General features: G+C 42.0%; 2 protein-coding genes across 3 annotated transcripts in view; both read right to left on the bottom strand.

Moving 5' to 3' along the window:
• The window catches only part of SCAI (suppressor of cancer cell invasion), a 132,382-nt gene extending 128,495 nt beyond the window's left edge, over positions 1-3,887 (bottom strand). For both annotated transcript variants that reach the window (XM_066367169.1, XM_066367170.1), the window contains exons 1-2: positions 3,763-3,887; positions 3,027-3,071 (exon numbers count right to left, since the gene is read on the bottom strand). In XM_066367169.1, the coding sequence (XP_066223266.1) occupies positions 3,027-3,071; positions 3,763-3,815 (98 nt within the window). In that variant the 5' untranslated portion in view covers positions 3,816-3,887. The remainder of the gene's footprint in view (positions 1-3,026; positions 3,072-3,762) is intronic.
• Positions 3,888-8,775: 4,888 nt separating this feature from the next.
• The window catches only part of PPP6C (protein phosphatase 6 catalytic subunit), a 33,334-nt gene continuing 29,980 nt past the window's right edge, over positions 8,776-12,129 (bottom strand). The window contains exon 7 of the mRNA XM_066367181.1: positions 8,776-11,465. Coding sequence (XP_066223278.1) covers positions 11,217-11,465 — 249 coding nt within the window. The 3' untranslated portion in view covers positions 8,776-11,216. The remainder of the gene's footprint in view (positions 11,466-12,129) is intronic.

The following is a 12,129-nucleotide window of genomic DNA, read 5'->3' as shown; positions in this document are numbered from 1 at the left end:
TTTCGTACACTGAGTCAACACTCTGATACGTAATATGTGATTTAGAAAAGTGAAAATAATTTTAGTAATACTGTTATTTAACCCAATATATCTAAAATATTATTTTCACTATGTAATCAATTTAAAAATTAGTATTGAGAAATTTTACTTTTTTTTTTTTTACTAACCTGAAAGCTGGTGTTTTATATTTAGAATACACTTCATTTTGGACATTATGTTTTCACTGAAAATATTTTATCTGTATTTAAACTTCATAAAATTTACAGATGAAAAAGTAGATTCATATACCCAAATTGTTCAAAACATACTGAAACATTTTCCAATAATGAATCAAGTATCAGTTTTTCAATTTAAATTATCATTAATATTAAAATTTCAGTTCCTGAGTCATACTAGCCACATTTCGAGTGCTAAACAGCCACATATGTTTACCATATTGAACAGCACAGGCTGGCCCCTGGCTGGTTGGCTCATTTGATAGATCATTGGTCTGGCACATGGACAACCTGGGTTCAATTCCCAGTCAGGGCACACAAGAAAAATGAACATCTGCTTCTCTCTCCCTCTCGCCCTCCTCTAGCCAGTGGCTCAATTGGTATGAGCATAGGCCACAGGCAGTGAGGATAGCTCAGCTGGTCCCAGTGTCAGCCTTAGGTGCTAAAAATAGCTTGGTTGATTTGAGCATCAACCCCAGACAGGGTTTGTCAGTGGATCCCAGTCAGGGTGCATGCAGGGGTCTGCCTCTCAATCTCCCCTCTTCTCACTTAAAAAAAAAAAAATAGTATAGGTCTAACAAGTGACCAAGGGATGATGGCTGAGCCCTGGCTAGTTAGCTTAGTTGGTTAGAGCACTGTTCCAACATCCAAGATTACAGGTTCAATCCCTGGTCAGGGCACATACAAGAATCAACTAATGAATGCATAAATAAGTGGAACAACAGGGTCTCTGAGGTGGTGTAGTGGATAAAGCATCAACCTGGAATGCTGAGATGGCTGGCTTAAACCCCAGGCTTACCTGGTCAAGGCACATAAAAGAAACAACTACTATGAGGTAATGCTTCCCACTCCTCCCCATTTCCTCTTTCTCTCTCTCTCTTCTCTCTAAAATCAATCAATAAAATTTTTTTAAAAAGTGGAACAAATTGATGTCTCTCTCTCTCGTTCATTCTCTCTAAAATCAATTAAAACAAAAATTTTTAAGGGAACTTACAGCTGGCCTGACCAATGGTGGTGCAGTAGAGATGGCATTGACCTGTAATGCTGAGGTTGCCAGTTCAAAGCTCTGAGTCTGCACAGTCAAGGTACATACAAGAAGCAACTAAGAGTTGATGTTTCCTGTCCCCTTCCCTTCCTTTCTCTCTTCCTCTCCTCTCTCTAAAAAATCAATAAATAAAATCTTTAAAAATATGTAAAAAAAAAGAAAGAAACTATGGCTGTTTGCACTTTCATAATCAGCATTTCACATCTACCTACTGTTGAGGTTTTCCGTGTACTAACATAGATGACTTACCAAGCATTAACTATAATAGCAGTCCTACTGGTCATAATCTCCGTAGGACAGCTTACTTTCTCTAGATCAGTGCCTACATATGTGAAAAAGCAATGACTACATAGAATTGCTATATAGTACCTGAGATGTTGAAGGCACTCAAAAATGTTTGTGGAATGGGCCCTGGCCAGTTGGCTCAGTGGTAGAGCGTCAGCCTGGCGTGCAGAAGTCCCGGGTTCGATTCCCGGCCAGGACACACAGGAGAAGCGCCCATCTGCTTCTCCACCCCTCCCCCTCTCCTTCCTCTCTGTCTCTCTCTTCCCCTCCCGCAGCCGAGGCGGGCAGAGCGTCACCCCTGGTGGGTGTGCCGGGTGGATGCCGGTCGGGCGCATGCGGAAGTCTGTCTGACTGTCTCCCAGTTTCCAGTTTCAGAAAAATACAAAAAAAAAAAAAAAAAAGTTTGTGGAATGGATATATGCCCTTGTTCATTACCCAAGGACTAACTCACTTGTTTGCAGACTATATAAGCCCTTTTTTCTATTTTCCTATGGTTCAACGATTCATTAGACTTTTTGTACAATGAAAACAGAAAAGGCAACAAGAAAACCTATCTTCCATTGGATATTTATTAGAGGCAGTCTAGTATAATGTTTCAGGTTAAGCCCTGGAGTCAGACTGCCTACATTCAAATCCTGGTTCTGTCATTTGCTACATGTGTGATCTTGAGTAAATGCTTGGTCTTTCTGTTGGTCAGTTCCCTATTGTGCAAAATATTTAAACGATGAATACTTCCTTGGGGCGCTTCAAGGATTACAGAAAATAATACATATAAAGCACTTGCACACCATACAGCACCTGGAAAGTAGTAGATGATCAATAAACATTAGCTTTTAACACAGAGCTGGTGAAGAAGTTGAAATTATGGCTAAAGTAAAAAACTAGGATTTCTCAATTATCCACATCTCTTTCCCATATAATCTTAGATTATCCCTCCCCCAAAGTCTTGCAGATAATTATACTTATTAAGAAAAGAGCTAAATAAAAGACTTCATTTGGCCCTGGCTAGTTGGCTCAGTGGTAGAGCGTCGGCCTGGCGTGTGGGGGACCCGGGTTCGATTCCCGGCCAGGGCACATAGGAGAAGCGCCCATTTGCTTCTCCACCCCCACCCCCCCTTCTTCCTCTCTGTCTCTCTCTTCCCCTCCCGCAGCCAAGGCTCCACTGGAGCAAAGATGGCCCAGGCGCTGGGGATGGCTCCTTGGCCTCGGCCCCAGGCGCTGGAGTGGCTCTGGTCTAGGCAGAGCATCGCCCCCTGGTGGGCAGAGCGTTGCCCCTGGTGGGCGTACCGGGTGGATCCCGGTCGGGCGCATGCGGGAGTCTGTCTATCTCTCCCAGTTTTCAGCTTCAGAAAAATACAGAAAAAAATAAAATAAAAAAATAAGACTTCATTTACTGACAGTGTATAATTATGCATTATGGCACAGGTGTAGTCAAGCTAATGGGAAAACACGAAACAAAATAGGAAGGCATTTTGCCTTACCTGCTTTTCCGTTTTCGAGGTGGTTTCTCCACTGTGCCAGTCAGTCTGTAGACCAAACAAATAAGATGATAACTAAAAGTAACATACATGAACACGTCCCCGGGCCCTATTCTGCCAATCAAGAACTCGATGTACCACTCTCTAGGACTACAGACCCGCTAAACCCATACCTGACCTTCCAAATGCCTAGGCTCTGTTTCCCCTATATACCAAGATCAAGAAATGCTGGGACTCCCCCTGTTTCCCTAACGTCTCAGTCCCCAACCCCGCTCTGCCTCCTGATCTCTCGCTCCATCCGTCACAGCCCAGTTCCCCAAAACCACCCAGCACCACCTACTCATTGTCTGCCTCGTCACCCCTGCAAGCCCCTCCAGCCTCCCTTCCCCGTGCCCAGCACCCCGCGGCGAGCGTGCACCATCCCTCCGAGCCCCGCCCCTCCGGACCCCGCGCCCCCCGCATTCCACGGCCCCGCCACCGCGCGCGCGCCCTGCCCCTCCCGGCCAGCGCCCCCAGCCTCACCCCTCGGCGCCCCCCCCGCCCATGCCTTCCGGCCTGGAGGCTGCGTTAGCTGCCCAGCCCGCCCCGCCTCCCTAGGCAGCCCCCGAATCCCTCCAACCGAAATCCCCCGCCTCTCCAGTCTCTGCGCCCCGAACGCTTCACGGCCCCAAACCGCTGCCCCTGGGCCCGCTCCCGTGCCCCATCCCCAACCCCAACCTCCACCCAGTCCCCGCCCTACCTGGGGGCCAGGCGACTTCGCGGCTGCTGAGGCTGCCGGGCTCCTCTGACCATCCGGCTCCTGCTCCGCCGCGGGAGCTGCTCCGGCGGCCGCAGGGCTCGCTCGGGAAGCTGAGGCGGCGGAGGATGGAGTAGGCGGAGAGGCGGGAGGAGGGCCTCGCGCCTCAGCTGGGCTTGCCGCGGGGCCCGCCTCCTCCGCGCCTCTCCTCGGCTCCTATTGGCTATATCCGTAGTGTGCCCGAAACCCCGGTGGTCGATTGGGCGTTCGGGCCGTCACATCACACCACCTAGAGTTTGGTTGAGACTGCAGGTGGCGGCGGAGGTGCCTTAGAGACGGCTGGCGCGGCAGAGGAGACCTGAACGCCACCGTGCGTCAGAAAGTAGGAACTGCACCTTCAGCCCCAGACACCTGCCGGCAGGTTCTCCTCGCTCTGCTTCCTGCATCCCACACACCTGCTGGCGCCCCCCAACACTGCACCATACCAGGACCAAAAGCCAAGCACTGCAATTTCCCAAACTCTTCTGGCAGATGCGACAGTGAGGCATCTCTCCAAAACGAACTTCATTCTGAACCAACTCCTATGCAGCCAGTCTCTACATTAGCGATTTTCAACTAGTGTCCGGGGGCACACCGGTGTGCTGCCAGAATTTTTAAAACATGCTGAGGTCGCCGGTTCAAAACCCTTGGCTTGCCTGGTTTTTGGAGTTGATGCTTCCTGCTCCTCCCCCCTTTCTCTCCCTCTCTCTCTTAAAATGAATAAATTAAAAAGATAAAAAAGCCTGACCTGTGGTGGCGCAGTGGATAAAGCGCCGACCTGGAACTGAAGTCGCTGGTTAGAAACCCTGCACTTGTCTGGTTAAGGCACATATGGGAGTTGATGCTTCCTGCTCCTCCCCCCTTTCTCTCTCTCTCTCTAAAATGAATAAATAAAAAAACATTTTAGCCTGACCAGAGAGTGGCACAGTGGATAGAGCGTCGGACTGGGATGTGGAGGACCCAGATTCGAGACCCTGAGGTCGCCAGCTTGAGCACAGGCTCATCTGGTTTGTGCAAGGCTCACCAGCTTGAGCACAAGGTCGCTGGCTTGAGCAAGGGATCACTCGGTCTGTTGTAGAGCCTCCCCCCCCCCCCAGCCAAGGCACATATGAGAAAGCAATCAATGAACTAAGGAGCTGCAACAAAGAATTGATGTTTCTCATCTCTCTCCCTTCCTGTCTGTCCCTCTCTCTGGCTCTGTCACACAATTTTAAAACATGCAATATCTATTTAGTCAGGGGCACTGACCTCTTTCCTCTTAGACTGTCAAATTAAAAAATGACAAAAGCAAACACAGTAATACCCATCCAGTGTGAGTGAATCATTATTTTTTGATCAGATGGGCAAGAAAGGTGTGTTTGGTTTTGTATTTTGGTGTGCTGCAAATTTTTAGTTATTTGTGTGCCATGAGATGAAAAAGGTTGAAAAATCACTGCTCTACATCATGCTGAGTGAAATGTTCTCACAGCTCCCAGATACCCTTCATAGAGGATCCAGCCAGAAAACTCAAGAAAAAAGTGTGGTTTAGATACTCAATCCTCTGCAGAACAGATCACAAGCTTGGGAACAGTATTCCAAGAAAAGAACTTTCTTTGCCTTGAAAGATCAACACTGCAAACAATCAGATGACAGAACTAAAAGCAATGTGTTCCATTTTCAAAGGTTTGAATAGATCCAATTCCTGAGAGTATGCTAACAGCCCTGTGATACCACAGATTATAGATTCTATGTCAGTTAACCAATTAAAATAAATTTCACTGCATTTTTATTGTTGTTGGTATATTACCAGCACATAAGCACAAATGTTACCTTTAACAAGGCCATCCTTGAAAATAAGACATGCTCATTAATGTATTATAAAATTTCTCCTTGAAGGTACTATCCCTTTCAGTCTATCTAGATTCCTTGTGTACACTTTTTTGGGTAGACTCTTGGAATCTATCAAGTGAAGATGGAAGAAGGCATAAAACTTTCTCTTAAACTACTTCCATATTTGAACATATTTTTATGCATCAGTAATGAGACAACGTAGAAGAGTAGACACCAACAAGCTGGGGACTAGTCTCTCACTGATCTTCACAAATGGCAAAAACGAGGATACTAGTTTTTTGCAAAACCAATATGGCTGCCTTTGTGCAGAAATGGTTCCTTTTTACATTTGTGAATGTAAAAAGGGCCTTTCTTGGGCCCTGGCCGGTTGGCTCAGTGGTAGAGCGTCAGCCTGGCATGCAGGAGTCCCGGGTTCGATTTCCGGCCAGGGCACACAGGAGAAGCGCCCATCTGCTTCTCCACCCCTCCCCCTCTCCTTCCTCTCTCTCTCTCTCTTCCCCTCCCACAGCCAAGGTTCCATTGGAGCAAAGTTGGCCCAGGCGCTAAGGATGGCCCCATGGCCTCTGCCTCAGGCGCTAGAATGGCTCTGGTTGTAACAGAGCAACGCCCAGATGGGCAGAGCATCGCCCCGTTGGGCATGCGGGTGGATCCCGGTCGGGCACATGCGGGAGTCTGTCTGACTGCCTCCCTGTTTCCAACTTCAGAAAAACAGGAAAAAAAAAAGACCTTTCTTCTAGGAAATGTGCAGTGGATAAAGCATCGACCTAGAATGCTGAGGTTGCCAGTTTAAAACCCTGGGCTCAACTGGTCAAGGCACATATGGGAGCTGATGCTTCCTGCTCCCCCCCTTCTTTCTCTCTCTCCTACCTAAATAAAAATTTAATAAATAAATGAGCTGTGACAAGAAATAATGTCAAAACACCTGCTGGTCCCACAAATTGGTATTTTATATAATCCCCAAATTACAGAAACACAAACTACTTCAATCCCAACTATCCCCCCAAATATCACCAAGCTAGAAAGGGTAAAGAACCCCAGAAATGACAGACAAGACTGGAGGTGGGGTAGGTGTTCTGGCAAGATCATCAACTCATTAGGAAACTTATCCTGAAATAACACTTATTACGTTTCTTAAAATATGGGTTAAAATCCTGTACCTGGTTTTCAAGGTTTTTCATAATCGGCCAAGGCCTCTGCTACATGGTAGATATTAATAGAGCTGCAGCCATTCATCTCTTTCCCAAGTACTCTCAAGTTGTATCTTTGTGTCATGTCCAAATTCTAGTAACCTCGCTACTCTGCTTTTACTGTGTAAAAAATGCACATCCCATCATTCCAGTCCGCATTTAATACATACTTCCTCTTTTAAGGCTTTTCTAATTACTCCCTCCTACATCAAACATTCCCTCTCCAAATTTGTTGTACTAACGTAAGCTTTACTATGTCAGCAATTATATATTGCCTTGGGTTATTTTACTTCCCAATTACACTGAATTTGGGCAAATGGTATATTAGTAAGTACTCAATAAATAGCTTTGGGCCAAGGACTGGGTGATTTATGAGTGCTATTTTAAATCCTGTTGTTATTCTCTTATTTTAGGCACAGAATTTCAAGATTCAAAAAACCCAACTTGCTCAGGATCACACAGCTACAATAACCAATACTGCTTAAAACTGACATAAAAGGACTTAAGATGAACTCTGGTATGCCCTACAGGAATTCAAGTTTCAGCTCTCCTGTGCAAGCTTAGGCAAGTCACCCATCCTCTGAAAGCCTGTTTCCTCGTCTGAAGAAAAAAGATAAGTACCATAGTCATAGAGCTATAGTGAGGGTGCCACAAAATAGGGCACCCTTAGTTCTGTGTTCAGTACAGGTTAGCGGCCTGGGATGCCTGGGTTTTTACCTATATCTGATCACAAAGCCTTTATTTTTCCACTATTCCATTATGCCTCCAAGCAGTCTATCCCATTACTACTTACACACACAAAAGCAGGTTGCTGAGAACAACAGTGGGTGCTCAGGGAGTAAGTAGAATATACTTATATATTTTTGTTGACACACACAAAAAAATCCTCATAATTTTCATGCATTTTTGAATTAAGAAAACAATTGAATGATTCAAGCCAGCATAAGCATACTTTCCTGAGAGTAAGAAAGGCACATATTCACCAATTGATTGACAAGGAAATAGAAAACTAATTAAGAGGGGAATAAGGAAACAACCTGCCCCAAGCACCCAATGTGTTTGGCATCACGCATGGGGACCTTCCAAATGTTTCTTTTTGGAGTTTTACCACTGTATATTTTCTCAGCAGGACTGCACACTGTAAATATCACTGAATGAGTTGTAACAATCTCATGAAACATGGTCCTAGGCACCTAGGACATAACAATGGATAATGACTTTAAAGAATGAAACCCTTAGCTCAGTCAAATGTGCAGTAAGAAAGTTTCACTTCTGCTTACTAGTCAAGCAACCAAGTGAAGGAATAAGCATTTTTAATTTAAACTGTTATATAAAATGCTAACTTCTTGTTGGAACATACTATAGACTATGCATTAGATAAAATTTTCTGACAAACTTCCTATAATATTTTTATTAATTTACACTGAGAGAATATAGCACCTTTCATCCAAAGAACTGAAGGTGCTTTACAAACATTAGCAGTTAAAAAAAACATTTACATTTAAAAATCTGGATTCTTGCTGTTAAATCTTTTCAACTCCAGGTACACAATTTTCTGGAGGCTGATGAAAAGCAATTCTATTTCTCACAATGAAAGAGGCTCAAAAAGAGTTTAGATTTGCTTTCATAATACAGGCATTTTCCAAAACCTGGCGCTGAGCTTACAAAGCAAAACACACAGATTTTAATGTAATGAACAATATTTCAAACCTTATTTCAAAAGCAAAACCCAGGATTTAAGACGTCAAAAACCTTCCAATTGTTCTAGACATCCAGATGGAGTAGGAGCTGATGCAGGTTGCATATTAGATATGCTCTTGATCCAGGCTTTTAAGGATCACACCCAAATTAACACATTTAAAGTGGTGAGATATTTCAGAAAAAAGCATTACTCTATAAAAAACTAGCCAAGAGTAAGTATATCAGGCAAGTAAGAAAAGGGAGTGATTGGCAATTAAAGTAGACAGTTCTCACTAGGGCCTAGGATACTTTATTAGAAACCAAGTATATCATAGGCAAATAAAAATAGTTATTACCCCCATTAATACAACATAAGGGATTTTACATTCAGCCTAGATACAGGGAGTAACAGATCTCCTACCTACAAACCTATGACTTGCAAATATCTTCTACCACATGATTACTCTATATAGTACATAGCCCTTATTTAGTAGAGGAATCCAAATATTCCTTTTAGGCTTACAAAGTCCAATACATTCACTCTCTCTTCCCTTTACATGTCTAAAAATAAAAACTTTTTTTTTCCATGCAAAAGCCATTCTTCAGTTGGAGGAAAAAAATCAGGCAGAACAGAGATGGCAGTTAAGGAATGGACAGAATATTATTGGCACATGCCCAACTAGTGACAAACAAATGCAGTATACCACAACTTAAAAATAAAAGTCACATTACAGGGATGACTAAAACAACTACACCAATCTAAGCTAGGGAGTGTCAAATGGGAAGAGAGGGCTCAGTTACTGGTTTTATTGGTACAACTTAAAAGCAGAGAACAAGCACTTAAACACAACTTATGGTAACAACAAAAAATACTGCAGAGAGCTGTTTAAAGACCACACCAAGTCATCTGCATCATTAATTTCCAGTGTTTAACAATTAGTAAAATACATAGCTACATATCCCTGTAAGATCAATACCTTTCCCCTTGAATTACACTGGGGTCAGGGCCATGACACAAAGCTACTGAGCCAACAGTTCAAGTGTGTGCAGCAAACGTCTTAGCCACGTCTTTCAGATAGCTATACAATTAAAAACTGCACAAGGAGCTGGGCGGTTGGGAAAATCATCAAAAGTGTTGTGCTCATTTAATAAAGAAAACCCTGATGAAAAATTATGTGCCAAGAAGCATGAACTATAAAGATTTTTATTGCATTTTCAGTAACCTGGAAGTTCTTATCCTGAAGGGGAAAAGTTGGTTTTCAAAACTACCTGAACAGATACTAAAGTGCTTTATTAATTGGCTGGCTTCACAAAGATTTCCTGGAATGACAAAAATTAATTATAGTAGTAAAAGGACACCGACTATTTCACAAAATGTTAAATTCCAACATCATTTATGACTACAGTCATAAGAGACACTGGAACACTTGTCCTTATTAAGTGGACATTGCATATCAAGAACTGATCATCACAACCCTTTGGATTTTCAGATTACTTAAACAAAGCCAAAACATGGTATCACAGTCCTTTACAAAAAAGGACAATTTGTTTTTTTCTACTTTTTAAGCCTGCTTCAGATTACAGTTCACAAATACAAGAGAGTGCTGACTTTTCAACCTTTCCAGTTGCAATTAAAAAATGAACACTTTCTAAAAGTTAAGGTCAAGTGTTACAACAAGAGAATTATTCCTACTGAAAAGTACATAAATTTTACTTAATGATATTCATAATAGATTGTAAACTGGATTGATCACATTCTACTCAACTGGTATCAAATGAACACATCAGCATTACAAGTATTCAATGTTTTTCTATTACTACAGAGGTTATAAACCAAAACATTGATATGGCAGTTACGTTTTTAGGCACAGTTTAGTGATTTTTTTCTTAAATAAATAGTACTGAATTTCAGCTGAAGTTTTAAACTCAATAACCAAAGGGTCAAGAACTCTGACTAGGAAAAAAGAAAAAAAATAATTTTAAGCTAACAATGTAAGCTGTTTAAAATTTCTAACACTTTAACCTATCTGGATTTTATTTAAGATTACTTTATTAAAAAATACAAGGAATCTGAAAAAAGATCAATACAATTATCTTAATGTACAAAGTCATAAGCTGTAGCAGTTTTTTTTAACTGAAATTTAAAAACACAACAAGGAGGGCAGCCCTTTAGACCAATTTATTTTGTATCCATTTAAAATATCATCCAACAAAGGACCATGACGTTTACAGCTGGGACAAGTATACAGAACTCAAGGCATCTGCAGTCCATCGTGCCCACTGAACAACAACTTTGCTGCTGAAATTTCTTAAAACTTACCAAACTAAAACAAAAGGCTGAATGATACAAAAGGAGAAGGATTTCAGTGTAGTCTGTTCTGTCAATTGGCTTTTTTTTAAAAGGAAACACATCTTGTTTCCCTCCGACCAGTAATAAGCAAGAGCTACATGCAGCACTATGAGTATTAAGACATTTCTCAAGTCTTCTCAGATGAGTCCAAGGTAGGTGTGGGATGGGGGAGAAAACTGATAGAAAAACATTGCTATAGACACCATAACAAACAATAAATTTAGATAATTTAAAATAAAAAAAAAAAGGCAAGAGGCAGCATTTCAGCAGCAAAGTGCTCAATAAAAAGTATATTATGGAGGGTAATACACGAAAGTCGGGATAAGAAGAGGGCAGAAAAATGTGACCAGTCAGCAGGACGGACGAAGGCCTCAAAGGAAATACGGCGTCGTCGTTCTGGGAGGAATAACACGTTCTGAATCTGGAACTGCCCGGAATAACTTTGGTTCTCTTGTATTTACATCTTTGAAGACCATGATTGAAGCAATATTTCCACAACGATAGCAGTAATTAGGAGCAGACCATACTGTTACCAGCTTTTCATCAAACATAAACTTATAGCCTTCGTGCACTAGTTGGTGTGCTCTGCAGATGAGTTTTAAGTTGTTGATATGAACAAACTGCAATTTAAAAAGGTTTTGTTAAGTATCCAGTATATTTTTTAAACCAACCTCCATATACAAGAAAATAAAGAAAATGTATAAATCCTGTTACTCAATACAGTATTTACAATATAAGTTATAGGCTATAGAATCACTGTGGCCTAAGCCTATTAAAGAATTGTAGAAATCATACAGTCACATAATTAAAAATTTCTGGAAGAAAAGCATTCTAAAGTACTAACATATAAAAAAGTCATTTTTAGGATTTAATAATAAATATATTGCCACCACATCTATCATTTACTGAGGGTTTAGTATGGTTCTTGCAAAAATTCTAACAGAGATTTATTATCCTTGTTTTACAATTTAAGGAAACAGATTCAGACAGGATAGATAAGTTATTTTGAACCTAGCTCTCTGACTCCATGCTGGATTATTTCTCAATATAATTCATCTATGTGTGCATGTGTGTGTAAAAACAGTTGAACCTCAAAAAGTTGCCTATTCACATCCTAGCTGGATGGCTCAGTTATAGCTTCGTCCTGAATTGCAGAGGTTATTGGTTCGATCCCCGGTCGGAGCATGTACAGGAACAGGTCTATGTTCCTGTTTCCTGTCTCTCTCTCTCTCTCTCTCTCTCTCTCTCTCCTCCCCTTCCTCTCTATCTAAAATCAATAATTTT

Source organism: Saccopteryx leptura, chromosome 2 (assembly GCF_036850995.1).
Source record: "Saccopteryx leptura isolate mSacLep1 chromosome 2, mSacLep1_pri_phased_curated, whole genome shotgun sequence".
Lineage (NCBI taxonomy): Eukaryota > Metazoa > Chordata > Mammalia > Chiroptera > Emballonuridae > Saccopteryx > Saccopteryx leptura.
This window is presented reverse-complemented; position numbering and strand designations above follow the sequence as displayed.